Genomic DNA, 24,094 nt, shown 5'->3' with positions numbered 1-24,094 from the left:
ATTCAAACAATGAATTCACCGTATAATCCCAAATTGTTTCAGTTTTGAACTTGTGAAGTTTTCGTTGGCTTAAATAACAAGGTCTTTCGTGGTCACAAAATACCAGTTGGATGTGGCCCGATCTCTCTCTCTCTCTGAAGACAAGTTTCCTGGTATGAGTTAAAATTGAGATTAAATGTAATTATGTGTAGATAATATCTATTTCCATCTACTTCGACATACTTTATAGCCTCAATTTTTGTGTGTACGTTTGCAAGAAACCTTCGATAATTATAGATGATTTCATATGGAAGGCCCAAGACAAAGGTCTGAAAATTTGAATACACCTCAACTTCACAGGTAGTGCCATAAAGTAAAAATTAATGTACTCAAATGTGAGGCGGTTTCACGCAATTTGAAGTCTTTCAGACTATAAACGGTTTTCACATTAGACGGTGATCATTATTCATGTATTTATTTATTAATTTGTTAATTTGTGTTTTTCCAATGACCGGTCTCTCCTCTTTTTGTATTTCCCATTACCTTCTGTTACTTCTTTCGAATGAACACCATATTCTCTGGAAACTTGAATTTCAAGTCAATGACCCCTGTGGTCTTGTTCCATAAGAACAGCGGTCATCTGAATAATAATAATAATAATAATAATAATAATAATAATAATAATAATAATAATAGTAATAATAATAATAATAATAGTGTCTTTAGGTCTGTTAATAGGTTCCTTCTGAAAAGTATCCTTCTATGTAAATTGTAAGGAGTGTAATGTGGTTATGCGTTATGTATGTAACAAGAAGTTGCAGAGCAGCGGAACTTGATAATATTGCCATATAGATACGAAACAGATACGAAATTGCTTAAATATTGGCAACATTTTTGACGGGACAGGTACAGCACTTAGTGAAATAATTTGGGAAAATGAGTCTACAGTTTTGTATGATATAGTATATTTTATACCAGTGTACAGTAAGTCTCGTCTGCTCGAGCACTAGACCTCCTTAAATGGCTCTGAAAAGCTATGTTCTGGTATCAGATAGACGAAAGCTGTTAGTGGTGCGTCACTGTGGACTTTTTCCTTCGTATTTCTAATCACTTATTTGTGATTCCTAATGTATGTATAAGTGTATCATGAAGCCTTGAGAATGATTGGGCTCATATGTGACTTTAGTTACACTGATAGAGGATCCATAAAATTAAGAAAAGAATCGTTGAAAAGTAGTTAGCAGCAGATCAGGATGAACTGCCCTCACAGCTTCATGAAAATGATTGAAATGGTATTTTATGAGAAATTTGTAACTGTACGGTAAGCTAAGGATACTTTAGTACTTGATTCCCTAAATTCTAAAGTATAGACATGATTTTTTTTCCATGATTTTAGAATTACAAGTAATCGTTCTAGTTTCTTAAAACCGAGCCTGTACGATTTAAATCTTGAAAAAAAAGCAGCACTTTATCGTCCTTTGTAAAATAAATATTCAACATTTTTCATTTATTTGGAAGATTTTGGAAGAGGTCGATATGATTTTGGAATTTTTCTTATAATTTCAGAACGGAAATTTGTTAGGGCGGATGCAAAGAAAGTTAGTATAAAATACGTATCACTTTGGTGACAATACTGCAGAGATTACTATAGAACTGAACATCAAAAGACCTACATGAGATAAGGTCTTCGTAAGGAATATTACACACTTCAAAACTGAAACTAATTAGGAAAACTTTAATTTCTCCCGTTATCCAAAATTTTGATTAAAACTATATTTATTGCAGAACTGATCACCATGTTGCGAACCGAGATGGGCACCAACATCACGGCCATTGTCAATCGACTGGCCTCGGAACTGCAGAACACCTCCTTTTATGCCGACTTCTTAGCAGACGTACAAGTAAGTATTTAATGCTCAGTCCCTCGAGGCTTCTTGGGCCTCATGTGATCCACCAGACTCTTAAGGCCATGCACAAGTTCTGAAGCATTGATTTTTGGGATGATGTTGCTAGTCCAGTCCCAAAGGAGGATATGAGAGGTTATGTGCCACTGGCATTCGTGGTAGTCACTCAAGCAAATCTTATATAGACCCAATTAGCCTGTAAGGATAATTGCAGTGCTGACGTCAAATGATGGTAAAAGGAAGACTTGGTTTTTCTGTCGTCAGTGTGTTGTATTTCCCAAATTACGGTTTATTTTCATAATAAAAAAAACTTTAACTTAAATGCTCAAAAAATGATAGTCTTATTTTTGTTACCAGGGAAAAATAAAATGTTGACAACATTATCAGGAAAAATATAAATACGCATCTCATGTCTTATTAGGCTGCACAGATTATCATTATTCCTAAACAGTTTAACCAGACCACTGATTTAACATTCATAACTCTCACAGGTCTAGTTCCAAGGTTTGTTCTTAATGAATATTTTAGGTGTTTTTGAAATATATTGCAGTTTCCTAACGCTTTAATTACTAGGTACTCTGAAAGAGTTGAAGATTCTAGTCGCCTGCATGAATCTTGATTACATTTGTACGGACTTATTTTGAGAGGACTTGAATACTCGGTACAGATTCTGAGTCCTTCACGATGAACTGAATCTAAGTTTTCCAAACTGAGTCTGATGCTGAGGTGTGTATTTTGCTATCCTGGTTTAAGGTATAACAGGTAATCAGCTTGACTGATAAGCTAAAGAATTCCTAAGCACTTATGTAAACTAGGAGAGCAAGAAGATTGACTGAAAGTTTTGATAGACACTATAATAACGAAATTACAATACGATACCAATATAACATATTAGAGGAGTGCAATACAATTGCGTGTGTACCTTCCAGATATAGGTCTATCAACGATACATATACAGCGTTCATTAGTGTTTGCATCTATGTATGTATGTAAGTCTGAATGAAAATAAAGAAAATCATGTATAGGCCCTGTTGGATAAACGAGAATTTCACAAATGATCAACATTCAAAGACAGCCACACTCCGCCAAGCGGAAGAAAAAGAACAAAACAAATGCTAATGAGAGTAAAAGAGATAAAGAACAGCATTAACACCTTTCCCCATGACCTACTAATTTTATCATTTCAGACCACAATGGCGACGCAGAATCTGAGCACCGAAAAATTCGCTTCCGAGTGTTACGAGTGGACTCAGGGGAGCTGGCTGGACACGAGACTCAGGAACGCTCTCTATCGCCTCATGCACGTACAGCCTACTTTACTGTCCAACCCCGACACACCTGTCCATGTCCTTAAGGAGCCTTTGGCCTACGTCAGGAAAGCTCAGGTGGGATCATGGTCACAATTATTGTTATGAATAATTTTTGAAAAAGATCTTAAGAAACAATATTTAAGGACCATGGACTTGCAAAGCAAGTTTCTCAATCTAGTGTCTGCATGTAAAAAAATGGAGGAGAGAATAACAAAGAAGTAAGGATAAATAAAATAACAAAAAATTCATACGTACTTAAGGAAAATAAGAGTTAGATAAATCTACGGCACTAATGCTTGCATCATTAAAGTTGCATTACTGGCTCTGTTACACAAGTGAGCGTCAGAACAAATAACTGCCCCAAAGATGGTTACCAGAGTTTTACAGAAGAGGGATTTGTAGGTACTAAACAGGTTGAAAGGAAGTTATTCTAGCTGATGAGTTACACCTGCTGGCAGTAGGTCAGAAGAAAATCCTTTCAAGATTAATGGGAAGGGAAAGTGGAGAACTAGGCAGTATCTTGAGGATGTTTTTCAGGTATCTTTTAGCATCTCATCTTCAGAACTGCTCAAGTTTCAAGTATTTTTTCCTCTGGATATGTGATGATTTGAAGTTGAATACGTTCGTTCAAGTGACGTCACACAAGCTTGAACCTCCGTGACTTAATTGGTCCTTGTGAAAGAGATCAGCAAAAGAAAATCCTCCTTGGATCCAGGGACAATTTTCCGTGGAGGTGCTGTACTGAAGTGGCCCTCTGAGCTTTTCAGATTTTAAGTTAGACCTGTAATGTAAAGTCAGTAAAATAGAGGCTTCAGCTTTCTGGATTTTCTTTTTTTTTTGTGTGTTACAAGGAATAAATTGTTGATAAAAACGATTTTGGCAAAAGATTGGTTCCTAAAACTCCTCTGACCATTTTCCATAAGAAAAGGATGTAGAAGTAGGGAGAGAGCAAAATGTACTTTTAAAAGAGGGTAATGCATCATTAAGCTATTTTAGAATATGACTGGGATCCAGAAATCTAATAGGAGGCTGGGCTATGAACATAATGACAAGAAAGTTTTCCGCATTCAGATAACTGATGACACTTGGAAATCAGTGGAGTTTCTTGATAAAAAAAAATACAATAAAATAAATTTCAGTCTTGTCCTATAGAAATACATTCTGACCTACACCTACTAATTTATTATTACCGTGCAGATTGCTAGACAAATAGCCCTTTCATGCCATCAGTGAAGAAGACGTTTCATTCCGCAGAGCTCTTGGGAACGTCGCCTGGTGAAGTGCGTCAACAGTATGGCCTCTGAATTGGGTGTCCCTCTGGCTCGTCGAAGAACCAAACAAGAGAGAGAAGACCTGGCTGAGCGTTGGGCAAACCTCTCCACCGATGAATCCGGTGAGCACATTTCTCCAGTGTTTACAGACGATTGATTAACAGTGCATGCTGGCATCTGACAGCAACTGTTTGATCTATTATTTATGATTATCGTACGTACAAACATTTGATCAATAATACATTGACATTATGTGGGCAAACGTTGTTTCAGTATTACATAGGCAAAACAAAATGCAAACGTTTGCTGAATAATATTTACAGACATTATAGATGCAAACATATGATCAGCAGTGCATGTTAAATATCATACGTGCAAGCGCGTGATCAGTAATTCCCAGTGACACTAATTATGCAAATGCTTGTTCATTAGTACACAGACGTGATACAGAAACTATTTGTTTAACAATTCACAAACGCAATATTCCTGCAGTCGACAGATAAATAATGCACACATTATACTGTAGTCATTGTCATGCAACACCTCATCCGTGTAATACTGTAGCTAACGTTTCTTCTGTGGTCTTCAGTTTCTTTTCAGGTAATGGCTCTTGGATTTTCCTCTTTCTACACATACACCAAAGTTCACTTAACGCTAAAAACCGACTGTAGTTTACCATTTGTTCTTTGTTTAGCCCAGCAGTGATTCTCTCGTAATGTTACTCCAGTGGCTCTCGGGCCTTATTGTGGCCTACTGCAGCTTGCACTAGACTTCTCCTTGTTGCTATGGTTTTTCCCTTATACCTCCCTAGTCTGTAGCATTCTGTCACATAATTATTGTTATTTTGTCCATTTTGCAAGAGAGAGAGAGAGAGAGAGAGAGAGAGAGAGAGAGAGAGAGAGAGAGAGAGAGAGAGAGAGAGAGGAACACTGTACATTGAAATTAATGCAAATTATTCTAAAACACTTATTATTATAGTAACAAGACAATTATTATAGTAACGTAAGACAGGCTCAAAACTTCTCATTACATGTGATTTGTTTATTCATTCGACACAATTCATCTATGAGGTATAACCTCCTGTCCTCCATCTTTGAATTTCCTTTTACAAACTGTGAACTTTGAAGCTCAGGCATTTCATATACCTCCTCTTTTTCTCTTTTGTTCCGGCTTTCAACATTAACCAAATTAACGTGATTTTAACATGAGTAAAGAATAGTAAATTATAATCTTAGAACTTCATCAGTGAACATTCTTCGTTCCAATTTGGGATTGCTTAATAATGTAATTTTTGTAATTGATCACAATATCTTAATACATTACAATAAGAAATGAATGTTGACCTACCAGCAGGTCTGCATAGCAGCTTGTAAATCTCTGACCAAGTGTAAATTCAATAGGTACTTGATTGATTTCCAGGGGAGTGGAGTTTTGTCACTTATGGTATAACAAGTAAGCATTTTCTCGTAGAGTATATGTAATAATCTTGTACCGCTGTAATCTTTACCTTTCTGCATACTTATTAGATACACTTTCAGATACATTGACAAATACCAACTTATTTTGAGTCGGAATTTACCGGCTCTTCGCCTGTGACCACTGTTCTGATTTCTAACAACCAAATCTTTTCTGTTACATTTAAAAAGAACCTTAAGAGCGATGCTAAGATATCTATCTCTTACTGCACTTCTTTCTGACAATATGCATACCCACAAAATTACTATATGTGGGAATAACCCCATTACTTTGAATTACTACACTGCAGCACTCAATCTGTGATGGCAAAAGGTATTTCAGAGACAGATCTGCTTCTTTCGAGAGTATTAAACGATGCAAAAATGACATTTTGTTGGGTAAAGATAAACGAAAAAGTGCCGAAAGCACTAACTTTCCTCAAGCGGAACTCATCCATATTATGATTCCAAACTGCTTAGGATAAGGCAGATGAACTATAAAAAAAATTTTACGGATCCTTGGGAAGTAATGTAGTACATTATCAATCTACACCGATACAGTGATTGTTTCTTCTATTTTTCATAAATTAGGCGACAGTAGATTTCGCTTAGGTGTATTTTTAAATACCACCACTTATTAGAGTAGTATTTTCATTACACTCACTACAGTGCTTGCTTCCCTCGCTTCATTAATAATTTACTTGCTTGATTTTGTGAATAATTGCCACGACCTAGTACGACTTTGGTATGTAGATTATTGAAATAAGGTTCACAGCTCGTTTAAAGGTAGAGTAAATAAAATTATTTTTTAACTACTCTGTAAAACATAACCTTTTTTAAACTGAGATATATTGTGTGTAAATAGTAAATAATGTATTCATTTTAAAAAAGAACCCTGAGATTTAACGGTGTGAGTATAAATAAAACTTCTTGAATATTTCGTATTCCTTACTACAGCTTTCAATACAATTCTGTTGCAGGGGATTGGAGTTTTATCACTTATGGCATCACAAGTAAGACGACCTTTTCATATCAGACAACCATTACTGTAGTTTCTTTTTTGTCAAGACTGATGTGCACAAGACAAAATTTAAAAGCACACTGTCACAATCATATTTGCTCACCAACAGCTACTCTGTTTGTAGTTTCATTACAGACCCTATCTAATACTGATGTACACATAAGATTTGCCTGAAATCAAATCAAACCCTTCAGAACTCAACAACTAACTTTTGTTAGCATAGATTATTTGGACTAGATTGGGTCCTGTGCTGGCTGTAGTAAGGACCTAACTAGTGGACAACCACTCTCAGTTCTTGTCCTTCTGGGCTATTTGTAGCAAGGACTGAAATACACTTCTTCTTACATATGTTGCTGTTACTGTAAAGTTTGTTTAAGCACTTCACAAAACTAACCATCAAGTGACAGTAAACATTTGCACCAGCTACAAAAATAAAATACAAGTATTTTCTCACGTATTTTTGTTGCTTCCCTCTGCCAACCTTGTTAAATTTTTAATGCCGAGCAGAATTTTAATATTTAAGGTAGAAAGAAAGAATTCAGGGTCTCCGTTGCCAATTTTTCATTTACTGCTGTTAAAGTAGGGTCCAAGCTTGAATTGTAAGATTTATTGAAAGATATTACGAGTTGAAATTTATTACTCTCGTATAAACATTGGTTAACTAAAGACGTTTCAACATAAAAGTAGGGCAAAATAGTTTAACAACGAAACAAATAACTCAGGCAAAGGGTAATTTTAATTGAGGAATTGATATTTCTAATACAGTAGCTGCATTACAAGTGCTTTGGATAATATACGAGTTTTAATTCTCACGAAAGTTACTATCTTGTTTACTCGAATTTTTTTTTAACGTCTGAATAATTTTTATAGGTAAGTATCCCAATCGTTGCTTGTTATCTTCTTAGTTACTGCACATTTATTTCCATCCCGTATGGTACTGAGTACCATATCTCATTCCTTGATATAGGTTAGGTGTATATCTGAAATGGTATGATTTGAAGCCACTTTGTCCAAAGGTAAGAAATGGTGCTGAGGTTGTTGAATGTCCAGGTTGCCATAATGTTTTCAGGATATATAATTCATCCATGGCTCAACTAATGAAGGTCTTTTTGACCTTAAAGAAGAAGGAAAATCTTGAAACTGATTTTGGAAAGACTGTAAGTGTTTTGTATTTGCTACTCTCATAGAAAGATAGGTGTGGTAGATCTTAGTTTCTTGTTTAATTTTCTTTTGAATATCCATGTTATCATGAGCTCCCTGTGAAAATGCTCATTTTTAGCATTTATGACCTGGGCACGTTTGCAGTGTAGCAAAAAAAAAAAAAAATATATATATTATATATATATATATATATATATATATATATATATATATATATATATATGCAGAATCTACTGGTCACTTTTACCAGACACATATGTAAAAATATATATATATATATATATAACTGCAAGCATTCAAGGGAGAATATAGCCTATCGTGGCTATGGGCATATATATATCATATATATCGGCTATTACAAGCATATCCAAAAAGCGCGAGAATTAGCGAAGTTAAGATATTGTGGCTATTAGAATTACATATATATATATATATATATATATATATATATATTCACAATATTACCAAACATACCAGGGCCGATATCATTATTAATACATATTTTTGTATCCAAAGGGTTTCACTTAGATAAGGCATGCATCTTGAATACAGTAATCCCTCGATTATCTGCACTCACCTTATCTGTCACTCGACACTATCTGCAGGGCCCCAGCACTGCTTTATATATATGTATATTGTATATGTGCAATATGCAAAAATAGAAAAATGCAACACTGGATAGGCAGAACGAAGTCTTGGTAATGCTGCTTACTAGGACAAACAGGCTGAGAAAGGGTTATGGGGGGAGGGACAGGGAGCAGGGAACAAGTTTCCAGGTGGGAGTGGACAGGAAGTTTGTGCAGGATGGGTGGGGAAGGGAAGGGAAGGAGTGTGTTCAATTTGAGAGAGCTTTTGCAAACGTTATTGGCTTAAAAGCTCGGTATCACTTGACACATCGTCTAATATCATTTTGAATTTTGCCTTTAATTGGCTGATATGGATACTCATCAGTTCTGTAGTTTACTGTAGAAGATGCAAGGATGGGCAAGCACGTGTGTTTTGTAAGCTTTCCCGCTGTTTGTGGAAATGGAAACGTCATTACATGTCATTGCCCTTTTTTGGTTTTGAATTGGCTGACTGAATATGCATCATGATAACATAAAAATTCCCTTCTCTAAATGGCTACATTTAAAGAATATCAATGAATTTGGTAGCAAAGCACACTTCTTTGTCCAGTTCTGCATCAGTTCTCAGTATTTGTGCATTCAGTGGGTGCTGTGATTGTCGCGATGCTTTCCCCTAATTCTGTTGCTTTTGTTTCGGTGCCTGCAGCATTGCAAGTGCTGTTGTTGCTGTGTGTGGTGCTGTGTATTTGCGTATGGCCCCACCTCATTCTAAAAGGGTGAGGAAGGTGTGACCTTTCATTAGGAGCTTGAAACTGTCAGGAGAATTTAGGCAGGCTTGTCTATGGAACATACAATGCAGGAATATAGCATTGCCGGGTGAACCTTGCAGGAAATGAAGAATGCCAAGGACAAGCTGAAGAAGCATGCATCGGACTAATGGAAGATGTGGAGAAGCCAGGCCTGCAGGGTAGTAGCAAAACCCTGTCATGAAGAGATTGAACAGTCGACCTTGATCTGGTTTTGTCAGCAAAGGACAGCTGGCATGCATGTGTGCGCTGCTGAGTTGAAGGCTGCAGCTACAAGTTTGCAGGCTGGCATCAGTTGAAGATTTTAAGGCATCCAAAGGTTGGCTGTTTTGTTTCAAGATTGAGCATGGGCTTTCTAACAAGGAGACTCAGATGCTTTGAGGAGGATGAGCAATGGAATTTTCTGTAGACGTTGCAAAGTTTATTTTAAAAAATAAGGCCATGTTTTGGGTCAAATCTACAATACTGCTGAAACTGGTCCATTCTGTCGCTTCTTACCCTCTAATACCTTGGCTGATGAGAAGAATAAGAGTTTACTTAATCAAAAGCTTCCCAGCAATGCCTTTCTGCTTTGCTATGTGTAGATGCTTCTGGTAACCATCATTGCAAACCAATGATAGTTGAGCAAGACAAGCAACCATGTGCCCTGCTTGGGTTGTTGGATAAACTCCCAGTCATGTGGTATCATTTGACGAAGGCTTGGTTCACCTCCAAGATTGTCTGGTTCCATAGTCACTTTTGTAAGGAGATTGTCCACCATCAGACACAGGACCTTGGCATTGCTAGATATTTGATGAAGACTTTGGTTCTCATGGACAATGTGTCTGCACATCCTACCACAACCCAGTTAGTGACGAAAGTCACATTGGGGTCATGTTTTTGCCTCCTAATACAACTGTTTTCATTCACCCAATGGACCAGTGTGTTATTGCTGTAACGAAACAACAAAAACAGAGGAAGTTCATGGGGGAGGTGATCATAGTACTTAAGGACTAGGAGGGGAAAGAGCAAGGCTTGGATACATCAGGGAATGGACACTGGAGAATTTTCTAAAGTACTTGGAATCGTATCCTGAAGGGAGAGGAAGGTATGATGGACTTCCGTGGGTTCAAAGTCGATGAATTCTGTGCTACACTCGTGAAGGGAGGGATGAGTGGCTGGATAATGATAATGGCGACCCTGGCTGTCAACTGTTATCTGACAGCGAGGTTGTTGCGGTTGCTGCTGGTGAGGAGGAAATCCATGAAGATGATGACCACAATGATGACAAGGCTGTTTCATAACCATTGCTCTTGTATAAAACTATTCGGATGGTCTTCGATCTGTTTATCAACATATGGAGAATCCCAACTTTGACCGTAGAGATTTCTCTAGGGCCTTGGACTTGACTGCAGATGTTCGAGAAATGCGGTGAACACATTGCAGAGCAGAATCGCAGTTCATATCGTCAGAGTGCTCTCAACAGCTTCTTCAGATCCCAAAAACCTGTACACCCAAGCCCGTTGCCATCAACTTCTTCTTCAGCACAGAAACGCAGGTGAGCACTCCGGTTCCATTTGTTGATGTGTGGGATTTGTTCAGCCAAGCATCTGATGTATCGCTGCTGCATTTCAACGAATACGACCTTCTTCTGGCCACTTCACTGCTTAAGGTTTCTGGGGAGTCACAAGAAGCGCTGGAGGCAGAAAATGCTGGTCTTGGTGACACAGTTGAGCTGGAGGAGTGGGAGAAGGAGGAGGAGGAGGAGGCCTTGTAAACCTGACAAGGTTTTAAAAGTCTGGCTGTTGTAAGCAGTTTTGGCAGTGCAAGCAAGTAAGTGAGAGAGAAAGAGTTTTGTTTTTATTTTTAATGTTAAATTTTTTATTGTGTTTAGGCAAAATAGGAGAGACGAAGTAAAACCCATGTTATACATTAATGTACTGTACATACAGTACAGTTTCCGTATTGTGTGTTGCATATAAGAGGAAAGAAGAGGTTCGCTAATTTTTTAAAAATGTATTTTCAAATGTTAATGTTTACAATATTGTTAAGGCAAAATAGGAAAAACTGTGTGATACCCGTGTTATATGGTAGTGAATGAATAGTACACCTACCATATTGTGTGTTGTGTGACAGAGAAAAAGTGGTTTTATTTATTTTCACTGGGTGAGAATATATAGTATATTTTGTTTTACATCAGTAGAGTGTTTTTGCACCATATCAGGAAATTTCCATTATTTGGCAGGGCCTTGGCTCTATTAATGTGGATAAGAGAGAGACTACTGTATAATTATCGGATGAGAAACTACAGGACGAGGCATGCAAACATGTTCCATCACAAATCTTAAGTAGATTTGTTGATCTATTTGTCTCCTAACAAATAAAACTCAAGGATTTGCCTGTAAAGTAAAGGGAGATTAATGACTGATTAATAAAGATAAAATTATCAGCAGCTAGGAAATTCCAGTAATAACAGTTTTTTCAGAACAGGAGGCTACTGATCTCATGAACTTCAGGTACTGTATTTGGGAACCTGTATAATAAGGCCCTTTCTTTAGTAGAAATTAGAGATATTGTTGGTAGCTGAATGATAATGTATTATCTACCCGGAGAACCAGATATGATTCCTAAGGCATTTTCCCTGTTTACAAAGAACAGACTACTGAATGATAATTTGTTCACCGATGGTGATTTACCATCAAGTTGTTGAGTCATGTTGCGGATAAGAATAAAGAAGATTGAAAAATGAAAGGGCGTGTTAGTCTTCAGTTTCAGGATAATAAATGAAATATACAGTAACACTACAGATAAGAAACATTTGGGATTTTTCACAAAAGCATGAGAATCAATTCTAAAAATAAATTTGAAAGGCAGACTCAGGGCTAAAGCATTCCTGGATTAATAAAAGGATCTTTATTAGTAAAATCAAGCATACACATATATGATTATATATTTAATCTAATTCAGTCTGATAGTTTACCTGACTGCTTTCATTTTCTGAAGTGTTGTACTGTTGTAGATCATGCTTAATAATTTTAATATTTCACACTTTTCATATTCTGTTTCTGCTTAACCTACATTTCCTTGTTATATGTTATATATATATATATATATATATATATATATATATATATATATATATATATATATATATATATATATATATATATATATATATATATATATATATATATATATATATATATATATATATATATATATATATATATATGCATAGTAAAAATGATTTAGGCAAGTACCGTACAGTAAAATTATTAAATAGAATTGTAAGGGACAGAGGAAGAATAATAGTGATAAATGTAGGGTAATAGTAAGATCAGGGAGAAGAGGCAAATTGCAATATGCACTCAAGTAAATTATCAACACTTAACAGTATACGAGCTACGGTATTATGAGCAAAGCCAAGGTTGACATATGGTCTGACAATAGAGGACATGGTCTTAGGACCTGGTAGTGTTTTAAGGCCTTTATTGAAACCACCTTTACCACAAAAACAATCACCAATGTAGCAACATCTAAATGATTAGGTGGTGAAAGAGAGGGCAGGGATAGTGATGGTTAGGAGATTGCAAAAGAGTGCATATAATCGCCCCTCCAACATTATGCCTGCATTTATAGCCCAAAGGCCTGTACATACAAATTTTACCATCTGAAAATGAAATATAAATTCTTTACAAAATTTAAATTACCCAGATGCATTACTTAAAGTAAGATAGAAGAAGAAAGTATACAAAATCGCAGTTCTTTCCTTAGGAAAAGCGAAAGAATCAGTTCGACATTATAGATTCTACTTGCGGCTCAGTATGAGGCTGATAAGGTTCAAATGTTATAGTGAACTTTCTTGTTTTTGTATAACAGATCTGTCCATGATACGGCCTGTGTATGCACCTAAAGATTTCTTGGAGGTCCTCTGCAATTTGAGGAATCAGAACTACGACGAAACAGTGTAAGCACCATGAAACGATTCTTGATATTTGTGTGTACCTTACTAGACTGTATTACAACCATTTCATGAAGCATTTGTCAATACAAAGATAAGTTCATGTTAAATTGTAGCTTAACTAGTGTACTGTAATAACAAAGGAACAAATTAAGGGCTGAATTTTCTAATGCAATGTCAGAGAATCACTGTAGATACAAGAGGTGAATACGTAATATTTTTGAGCAGCTCATCACTGAAAATAATAGAAAACTCTGAACTGTCTGCTTCAAATTCTAGATAACACATTTATAATTGTTTCTAAATAGTGATTATATTTTCATTTTGTAGGGAGGAGAACCTATGGGGTAGCATCCAACTTCCGCTGAGGGTAAAGGATATTAAAGCTCTGGTAAGTCTGAAAAAATTTGCCAAGGGGACCAAGTGTATACTCAAAACCTAAAAGTGGTCCTCATGTTTAGAAATACGACAATGCGGCATGCAGTTTTCTTATTATAAATGGCTACTTCTCATTGTAATCAGTTTTATTGCTCGGTTTCTGATGGGTAAATTGCACACATGCAGAGTTCAGAAGATGAAAGAGCCTTTAAGAGGCAGTCGATCACCCTTTTGGGGGTTAAGCCCTACCCTTCTTCTCTTTCCCCTTGTTATTATAAGGCTGGATAAGGGTATTTAGTTGGCTTCCTGTTGGTCCCTGTATTTAAAAGATAGTTTTTTTGGTAATGTCTTCATCCACATACTCCCTGAGAGGAATTCAGAATTTCATGTTTCAGTGCGATGTGAGTTATGCTCTTCTTTATCCCCTCGATTTTTTTGTCTGGCCTCATTAGGGTTTGGTTAAACAAGAAGCTTTAGTCATCTGTACACGTCATTGGTTCCCATTCCTGCAAACATTACATTTCCCACTTTTACTCACTGTTAATAGTTATTAAAGATAGTTTAACGAGACCACTGAGCCCTCAGGTGGCTTGTTCAAAGGTCTTAAAGTATCCTAATTTTACAATAAGATTAATCAGAATTTATATACTGAATCACCAATTCGTAAAAATGGTATGATTCGGTAGACTGAAAATGTTGAAGTTTCTGACAAAATTACGCTCAGTGATTATTGTCCAACAGTTGTCATTCGCCGTCGATTGAAATTTGAGCAATCGCGGAAAATATGTTGTACTCCACAATTTTATCAATTAATTTTTTCCAATTTTTTTAATTGAGGTAGGTGGCGCTTTCCTCCTGGCGGGTGTTCAGTGTAGTGTTTTTTCCGGGGTTTTGATAAGAGAGATCTTTCGTTGTTTCCGTGGTACACTACTTCCTTATACCGCCTTCCTAGAAGACGCTCGACTTGGGGTAGGGTTTTTCTCTGGTAATCTAATATTTTATACCTAGAAATTCATGCTGTAATGGAATTTCACCGGTGACACGATGCTCCCATAGATTTTTCTGTTCTGATTTTCACATCTTATGCCTTAAAAGCACTTGATAGAATGAGATGTTAACATCAGAAACATTTGTAGAGAACTTAGTTATGCCTTAAAAGCTTATGGGGTCTTTCGAAAATAATATTGCTTGTCATAGAATGAGATGCAATGTTACTGTTCTGATACATCAGAAACACTTGATATGTTAACACAAAATTTAGAGAATTTTGTCCGTAGAATTTAGTATGTATACAGAACATTGGGAAAACCTGATCCCCCAGACAAAATTTGTATAGCTTAGTAAACAAAGCTGGATAATGCATTAAATATCTTAATGAGCATTTGTTACTCAGTTGTGCCATGAGGAGGAGCTTCTTCACCACTTCTCTGGATTTTTGCAAGTGAATCCCTTGTCATCATGATGCATTCTGTATAAATACCATAGCAAATCTTTTCAGCATGCTTTCAGACACTGCCTAATTAAATTCTTTTGGTTAAAATTTGTAACGCAATCTTTATCTTATCGTTTTCATTAATAAGTTAACCAGATTTAGTGGTCTGGTTAAATTACTTAATAAAGATAAGGATAACAGGAAGATTAGGTTGCAGATTTTTATTAAGGGAATTAGATTTAAGGAGGCGAAGTACGCAAGTGAGACGTAGCACTAGCTATAAGGAGGGCCTTGAAGGGTCGAGACATAGGTGCTGTAATGCTGTAATATTTTTTCCACAGGTTGAGTTGTATGGTGAATTAGCATGCTGCTGTAAGCACACAGGATTAGATGAGACTGTTCCTGGAGAACACAAGCCTAACCTCACATTAGCTGAAGAAAGGATCATCATTGGCCAGAAAGGTTAGTACAGTAGTGCAAAGTACATGGTTTATGATTAGTATAGGTTCTTCGACTGTATAATAGCATCTGGTTGCGCTTCATAAAAGTGTAGCATGTTTGAATAAACCCTAGCATTCTTGTTTTATGGCGTGCTTGATAAAACATGGAAACGTCCATAATCTGCAAAGTTAGGTGAATTGAACCATATATGTCACATGTAATAAAGTCAGCTCAGTGGTCTGGTTAAACTACTTTAATAATAATAACAAGTAATAAAAATTTAATTGACAACTTAAGTTAGATTGATATTCACTTTTATCACATCGTCCTCTTCGAGTGCAGTTGTTGAGAGAAACCATGGACCCTTGAGTAAAGAATTTTGCAAAACCGGCTGTCCTCCAGGTCTACGTGCGGTCTTATGGCACCAAGTGTTAGGACTGGAGATCACGGAAAAGGTGAGGGCCACTTATTAATTAATTGAAACTTCCAAATCAACTGGAATATGAATATGTCATCTCACCTACTTGCTCAGGTTTCCACTATTCGTCTAATGATTCCATTTATGTTTCCATCATGCGAAGAAAAGATCATCTATCACAGGACCTGCATCTCTTGAAGAGGCATTGAATATTTTGCTATTAATATTTGTATTCTTCACAGTGAATTATCTTTATAACAGCCTTTGATTTTATCCATACTTGTCAGTAATTTTTTTATATTTATCCCAGATACAACAAGAGAGCTGAAGTATGGTGAAACATTTGCGTAAAAGGATGTGTATTACATTCATATTCAGTACTAAGAAACGATCCAATTAAATTAAAATTAGGATTACATTTATATACGCTATATGACTCTATTTTGGGAAATGGCTTTAATTTTTTTCTCTACAAAAGCAAGAGGAAGCTGATTTCTTAATTACTGTATAGATCTCGTGAATTATGCATGACCTCATTTTGATAATGACTGTCTGTAAACCAGACAGAGACTGACACCGAGCATTTATTTCTTCAGCATTATAAATATTTCGATGAGCTGATGAAGGCAGTACTGCAGCATGATCTACTGGTCGACAAACTTATCATGAAAGTAAGTGAGGGTCACTCGTCAAGTAAAGCTAAAATAAAATAAGTGAGAGTATTAAGAAAATCTCATACAAAGTGAGAACCACTCTTAAAGTACACTGATTGAAAGTAGTTTGTTATTAGTTTTAGTTGGTAATCATTTGTTTACCTCTATTATTGACAGTATTTGTATTCAGTTTACTCCTGGTTTCTTAGATTATCTTTTTCAAAAGCAAAAATTCCTGTCTAAGGAAGTTTGTCAGTCAAGTATTGCCTTAAGATTGAGTTCACATTATGAACATTATTAATGAAACTGAAATTTTAGACCATACGTTTCCCATTGCTTCCTAACAGGACATACAACTGACTGCCTCCAACGATGACCAGTACTTTGTCTTTGAAGACATACTCTTTCAGGTAATGTATACGAATATTATAGTGGAGTAAAAGCTAAGAAGGGTGAGCTACCCTCATGTTAGCCTTAAGCCATGGAAAAGGGTATAGTAAAGGTTCCTGCCTTGAGAAAACATCAAGCTTTACTGAAACTTGAAGTATTTTAACTGTCATTACTAAACGTATCTTCGTGTCGGACCGTAGACACAGTTTGATGAAAGACAGATAATACCAGTTTGAAGTCCATTTCAAGGCAGACTTGCATTTCATATTTGGAACTATTTCTTTACAAAACCTTCATCTTGTGGTTCTGAATGTGTGTGTGTGTGTGGATGTGGCGTAGAAGAGGAAAAATGTTTGATAACTGGTTTGTTTAAGAGGAGAGGCGGATATTTTGGCACAGAGAGGTAAAGGCAAAGGGATCAGTTTGCACAAGAATGGAGAGGACAGGGAATGACTGTGTCTGGGTTGGCTGACCTAGAGAAAGCGTGTGATAGAATTGACAGAGGCAATATGGAACAAGTAGTAAGTTTTTATGGTGGAAGTTAAGAGAATGTTAGTGTTTGTAAACAGATGGAAGGATGAGTTAACGTCCAAACGCCTGGGACGGATAAAACGCGATGTCTGTTTGAGCAGAAGCTAAGAACGAAGATCAGTAGTCGGGCAGACAGTTAGGAACAGCTAGAATTGAGCCAATTTAGTGAACGATGAAATAGAGACTGTGATAAAAGGGAATGGAAGCCTTATATTTTTGTAAGCATTTAGGAGTAAATATATTTATCTCTGGTGATAGTAAGATGAGAGAAGAAGCGAGTCACAGAATAGGTGAAGCAAGGCGTGTACTAAGATTTATGCCAAAAATTAGGAGGAAGTCTGAAGTCTTTATGGAAGGAAAGGTTGGAATGTATAAAGGGATTGTTGATCCAACTCTCCTTTATTGAAGTGAAGTGTCAATTTTGTGTTCAAATGAAAAGTAAATAAAAAAAGTCAAAGCTGTTTAGAGGAATTGTATGGCTTATTTGGGTGACATGAAAATATAAAGTTAAAAGTTTAGTCAAGGGTAGAAGATAGGTTGGTGAAAAGAGTGTATAGCTCAGATGTGTTGGGAAAGAGGAGAGGAACACCTAGGAAGGGCTTAACAACCAGGAAGCGAGAGAGTGTGTGAAAGATAGAGGTTAATGGTTTTTGTTTGTATGATATTTAATGCCTTGGTGATGATCCTTCTGTGTCACTGTATAAGGAACTGCTAATGTTGTGGAAGTTTCTTGCATTGGGGTTTATTCACATTTTAGCATTTAAACTATGAGTGTGGCAGTGGTTGTTGTCTTTTCTTTTCTTGTGAGCTACCTCCTGTCAGTGGAAAAGGCTTCATTTTGAAATTTATATATATATATATATATATATATATATATATATATATATATAATATATATATATATATATATATATATATATATATATATATATATATATATATATGTATATAATATATACATACAGTACATAGAATAATGTAGACATACAGTACATAGAATGCTTTGCACAGAAGTAAATATATTTATTCATTGCTAATTATAAATGACGTGCTAGTTATACAGCATACAATGGTCTTGACTTTTCTTTCATTCTTCAGGTATTGTTGTGCTTCTTTAGGGATACCGAAGTGTTGAGTCACTTTGGGCACAGCAGTGCTTCACCGCCACTGTCAGTTGCCCGAGGCCAAACTCCATCTCCAGAAACCATGGTGGCCTATCCTCCCAGTGGAGTCATACCATTTCATGGTTTTACAATGTATGGTAAGGACGTTAAATCATCATATTTAATTAAAATCTTACGTTCATACACTTGGGCTTGTTCTGGTTGTGAAAATACTGTGACAGTTTCTCACCCTTAACAGGATCAAAAGTCTAATGTAAACGTTTGCCTGTGATGTTAGGTCTCCCAGACAACCGTATTTGTCAAATAATTCGTTGTGTGCGCTCAAGAGGTTGAAGTTCCAAATTTATTTTTTTTTTTATTGAACCTTACTGTTTATTGGTGAGAAAAGTTTGGCATAGCTGAAGAACAGGACTAGTCAAACCAAGGTATATCAGAAATAACTTTGGCAGTAGGGTGACCAGCTAACAATTTCAGGTTTTGAAGTCATCTTTCCACGGGAAATCAGGGTGAAAGTCCTGTAACTCTGCTTATTTGAAAGAATGAAGGGAAGCATAACAGGGTAGCTGACTTATAGAGACGGTTCATGGAAGCTGAACATTGTTTTGAGGGAAAATTGGGATTAGGACGAAGACTTAAGATATTGACAGTCTGTAAATCCAAGGTAATAATCAGTGAAAATTTTGAGGTAAAAGTGAAGGGAACGAAGATATATATGCTGCTGTAGTTTAAGAATTTATTGAATTTCATCATGCTGTTCTTTGGTAGACAAGTAAACGATTTCAATAACTTTTGTTGAGGTGGCCTGTAAATTCTTTTAATATGTTAATGAACAACGTTTTTACTTTTATGGAGAAATCAATTTTCAAGGTTTTGTAGGACTTTGATATCTAATTGCTTTAATTTCAGCGGCGATAGAAAAGAAAATAGGAAGGGAGTTGCAAAATGATAATTATAAATCTATTGCTTAACATATCTTAAAGCTTCTCAAATATCATTAAAAAAAGAAAAGAATGTAGCTCCAGCTGTAGGTCTGAATTGCTGTTTATATTTATAGTTTACTGAAAGTTTTATTAAATCCTGTGATAACCATGTACAAAATTATTCCAGCGGCACCTCTTAGTTGTCTGTATGAAGACCCAGTACACCTTTACTTTACATTCAGAGAACTGTATTGCCGATACTGGTATCGCCTTCACATTGTCACAAGTCATCCTCAGGTGAGTGTTTTGCAGAAACCTTGAACATCAATCTTCTTGTGGTGGAGCTGTCCAGCATCAAAGTGTCTCTGTACAATACTGACATTTTTTCGTGATTATGAACATTTTGTGAATATAATATAACCAATATCTGAGATATTTTTGTTGGATCCTTTTCTTTTATGAGAAAATACCAGTACAATTTCAGTAATAATTGTCAGTGATGTGAAAATACTAGTACATTTCATGCACATTTTCTCTACTAGTTTTTCCATCCGTGGAAGCACCAGTACATTTCAAGTCCCATATCACTATCAACCTATTCATCTTTCATGACCCTTTCTTCCCCAGGGTGCTGCTGGTCTAGCTCTTCAATTCGAGCTGCTGCTACAGAGTTCTGAAACTCGGCTGTGGCAACATTGTGCTGCAATGGGCATACAGCTGTAAGTAGCAGTTGGTATAAAATTGTAAATAGCAATAGGGGTAAGTTTATTTAGCATAGGCGGTTCGTGCAGGTACATTTCTTTAGATTAATACGTTGCTACAATAAAGAATACTTAAGTCAGATACTTCAACGTTAATAAGAAACACTGTAGGAAGTGTGCCCTTTCACAAACGTTAATATGACTTTTACAAGAATACGGTAGCCATGCTCACACGCAAAGCCAAATCACGCTGAATACCAGCGTGTAGTATTACTTGATGTTGATGAAAATCATGTGGAACTACGAATCATGTCTTCGTGTGGTAGTGAAATATTTTATATACCAGTGCCTAATATATTATAGTAAATAACTTATACAGAATTTTAAGCCCTTAATACAAGAAGTGGGTAAATATGAAGAAAATCAAGGAAAAATTTTGTTTTAATATGGTTTTTAATATCATAAATAAGTTCATTCATCATTATAAAGAACGGGCTGCATACACGAAAGGTGTATCTTGATATAACATAAAATTATAGGTTGTCTTAAGAATTACAGTGACTGCAGTTTGTAATTTTGGCACAACTGTGTGGTAAGTGTAAGATATTATTATGATTCCAAGTTCTTTGGTTAGCGATATCAAGCAACAATAAACGATAATAATCACCAGTGTTTGAAAAAAACTAGTTAAAGATAGCAAATACATTTGTACCATAAATCATTTACTGCTTACAGCATACCGTATCATAATGCAGTATTGTTCTCTCTACTGAGAGAATGGCAGACAGATGTCTACCCTTAAACATTTACTTCTACAGTCTGAGGGCGACACGAATACCAGTTTCTAGACCAACTTACTGCAGTTTACCCTCTCAAGTGAAGTATGGCTGCTTGCATTAGGTCATAAAGATTTGGTACAAGATTCAGTAAGTGGGATTTTTACTGGGTCGGGAGAGTAACCTTGCAATTAACCCTCCTCTTTGACCCAGCCAGGAACTGGCGTAAGTTCAACTTAGTCATGAGTGAATGTTTCTTACAGGCTTCCAATTGTTTTTAAATGGATGGTAAGAGGATTCAGTGGTTATTTAATTCCTGACCAGCTATTCCATTTATGGGACGTCATTCTGGCATGGGAATCAGTAGAAGTGCTGCCCGTTCTTGCGCTTGCAATTGTCAGCTTCAGGAGAGACAATTTGATGGATGTTACTTCCCAGCAAGCAGCAGAGGTTTGTTAAGCATGTATTTTTGTTATTAGTTCAGCTTAGTGATCTACATGAACTTCATCTAAGGGATCTACACGTAACGTAGCAACGGCTTCACCCAAGAGACTGCCATGAGATATACATTGAATTTTGCATTATTGTCTACTTGAAGTATAAAAAAAAATGCTAGATAGTTACCTTACCTTCAGATAATTACTTGATGAACATGAAAACCAGGATCTGTGGCATTTCATAGCATTTAAGGTTCTCAAAGAAGTGTGTATAACGTCCCACTTAAAGATTATAAAATATAGCAGTCTAAAAACATTAACTTCACTCTTAAGTAAGAATAAGTTTCCTGCTCTAACCATCAATCATTCTTCCTTTTACAGTCAGTCCTGGCAGATATAACTTCAATCAGGGTTATCCCTTTACTGAAGCTGGCCCTTGCATCTGATAAAGGGCGAGACAGAGAAACGTAAATCTTTATGGGATTTTTTTTCTGTGCAACATAAAGGTGTCTGCCTAATTTTAATCATGTTGGAGGTGTGTATGCCATTCCAAAAGCTCACCTTTATTCAATGCCTCTGAAAGGAGTGTATGAGAAGTACAAAAAATTCAAGGACAGGATCACTTGCAGATCATTTTTATAAAAAGAAGGAATAAAAGCGCTGCTTGGAAGGACACGAAATGAGACAAGTAAAGGTTATTTTGAAGTATGCATTGAAGATAAGTAAAATAGAAGGTAGCACGGACATCGTTGAAGAGGTGAGATATATGAAAAATTTTATGGTAATTCTGAGCAAATACTTTAGGAAAGAAAGGGAATTGCACTGGAAGTAGTTGGTAATAAAGAGAAAGATTAATGTGGAAATTTGGTATTAGAACAAAAAATCAAATGGAACGGTGATGTCTGAAGAGAATGCAGTCTTGTATGGGTGGAATGATGATTTAGAAGAGCTGTTAAATAAAGGGGGTAGAGGAGAGGCAGATGTGAATGAAGCAGGAGTGTAACAGTGAATATCATTGTCTGAGAATGGATGTGGAACTGAGAAGTGACGATCAAAGAGTCAAGAGAGCCATTAAAACGGAGAACTAAAAGTCACCAGAAAAGGAGGGAATTCTATGTGGAGACAGCTGATAGAGGCGACTGAAAGAGTGCATAGCAATGCTTTGTATAACTTAAGAGGTCTTAAGGAGTTGAATAAATAGCGCAGCCCTTGACAAGAAAGAGGATGAATGGATTAAATGTTTATTATAAAACTGTCTTCAGAAATGATCAAGATTGAAGGGAATATCGATATGTGCCATGCATGAAAGTAGAAGTGCATATGATATGAGAATGTTAAGTTTGGCCATTGAATATAAGAGAAAAACTGTAGAAACTGCTGGAGTAAATGGTTCACTTTGTAAATGGAAAGTACATGGGGTTGAAATTGTGATAATTATAGACACACTTAAGAAATTAACCCATGCAAAAAGCTGGTTCAAACTGCTTTCATAATATTTTGGCTACATGAAGAGAATAAATGACAGTAAGTTGGGGAAAATGTAAAATTCATAAGTTTTGAGGAGAGGAAACCGAAGAAATGGTGCGGTAGGTTTCAAGAGATGTTGAAGGGGGCCATAATATTCAGGAAGCACAAGATTGCATGCAGGATTAGAGGTGAGTACTGCAGTGTATGTAGGTTAGAAATGGGGGGTGGGGTTGGGGTTGTCGATGCATTCTTGATGAACTTTCTGTACAGGTATATAAAGGTGAGATAGAAGTTTTATAAACAAGGAATTATTCCTTGATTGAGCAGTTCAAGAATGAATGTGGTAGTACTTGTTTTCTTGTATTTTCTGGAGCCACCTTTCTTAAAGGAATGTATTTTTAGTGAGTATATATATATATACATTATATTATATATATATATATATATATATATATATATATATATATATATATATATATATATATATATATATATATATATATATATATATATATATATATATATATATATATATATATATATATATGTATAATCTATATATATAATATAATATATAAACAGATATATATATATATATATATATATATATATATATATATATATATATATATATATATATATATATATATATATATATATATATATATATATAATTACACTCAGACACCCAAACATACATACATATATCACGCACTAAACACATTATACACACATTATATATTATATTATATATGTGTGTATTGTATATATATATATATATATATTATTTATTATAATATGTCAAATCAACATCTTCGTGTGTGTGTGTGTGTTGTATACTACATCTATATAATTATTTATTATAACTTCAAATCAACATCTTCCAATACAAGGCCACCACATGCATTGATCTGAAATAACATGTAAAATACGTATTAACGTAGTCATTTATATTAAAGCACAAGATATTTACTTTAAAGACTGCCACAACTTTAAATGAAAATAGGATAAACC

The 24,094-nt window shown here is 35.7% G+C and overlaps 1 protein-coding gene across 1 annotated transcript in view; it reads left to right on the top strand.

Annotated features, from left to right (window-relative positions):
• Positions 1-23,061, top strand: part of LOC136830804 (TBC1 domain family member 19) — a 40,632-nt gene extending 17,571 nt beyond the window's left edge. Inside the window, exons 2-15 of the mRNA XM_067090732.1 lie at positions 1,765-1,880; positions 3,071-3,268; positions 4,448-4,586; positions 13,331-13,418; positions 13,743-13,803; positions 15,564-15,684; positions 16,006-16,118; positions 16,678-16,752; positions 17,082-17,144; positions 18,754-18,916; positions 19,887-19,996; positions 20,327-20,418; positions 21,440-21,626; positions 21,995-23,061. Coding sequence (XP_066946833.1) covers positions 1,776-1,880; positions 3,071-3,268; positions 4,448-4,586; positions 13,331-13,418; positions 13,743-13,803; positions 15,564-15,684; positions 16,006-16,118; positions 16,678-16,752; positions 17,082-17,144; positions 18,754-18,916; positions 19,887-19,996; positions 20,327-20,418; positions 21,440-21,626; positions 21,995-22,084 — 1,605 coding nt within the window. The 5' untranslated portion in view covers positions 1,765-1,775 and the 3' untranslated portion in view covers positions 22,085-23,061. The remainder of the gene's footprint in view (positions 1-1,764; positions 1,881-3,070; positions 3,269-4,447; positions 4,587-13,330; positions 13,419-13,742; positions 13,804-15,563; positions 15,685-16,005; positions 16,119-16,677; positions 16,753-17,081; positions 17,145-18,753; positions 18,917-19,886; positions 19,997-20,326; positions 20,419-21,439; positions 21,627-21,994) is intronic.
• Positions 23,062-24,094: the final 1,033 nt, after the last annotated feature.

This window comes from Macrobrachium rosenbergii, chromosome 47, assembly GCF_040412425.1.
Source record: "Macrobrachium rosenbergii isolate ZJJX-2024 chromosome 47, ASM4041242v1, whole genome shotgun sequence".
In the NCBI taxonomy this organism is placed as follows: Eukaryota; Metazoa; Arthropoda; class Malacostraca; order Decapoda; family Palaemonidae; genus Macrobrachium; species Macrobrachium rosenbergii.
The sequence above is the reverse complement of the archived record's forward strand: the minus strand, read 5'-3'. Positions and strand labels throughout refer to the sequence as shown.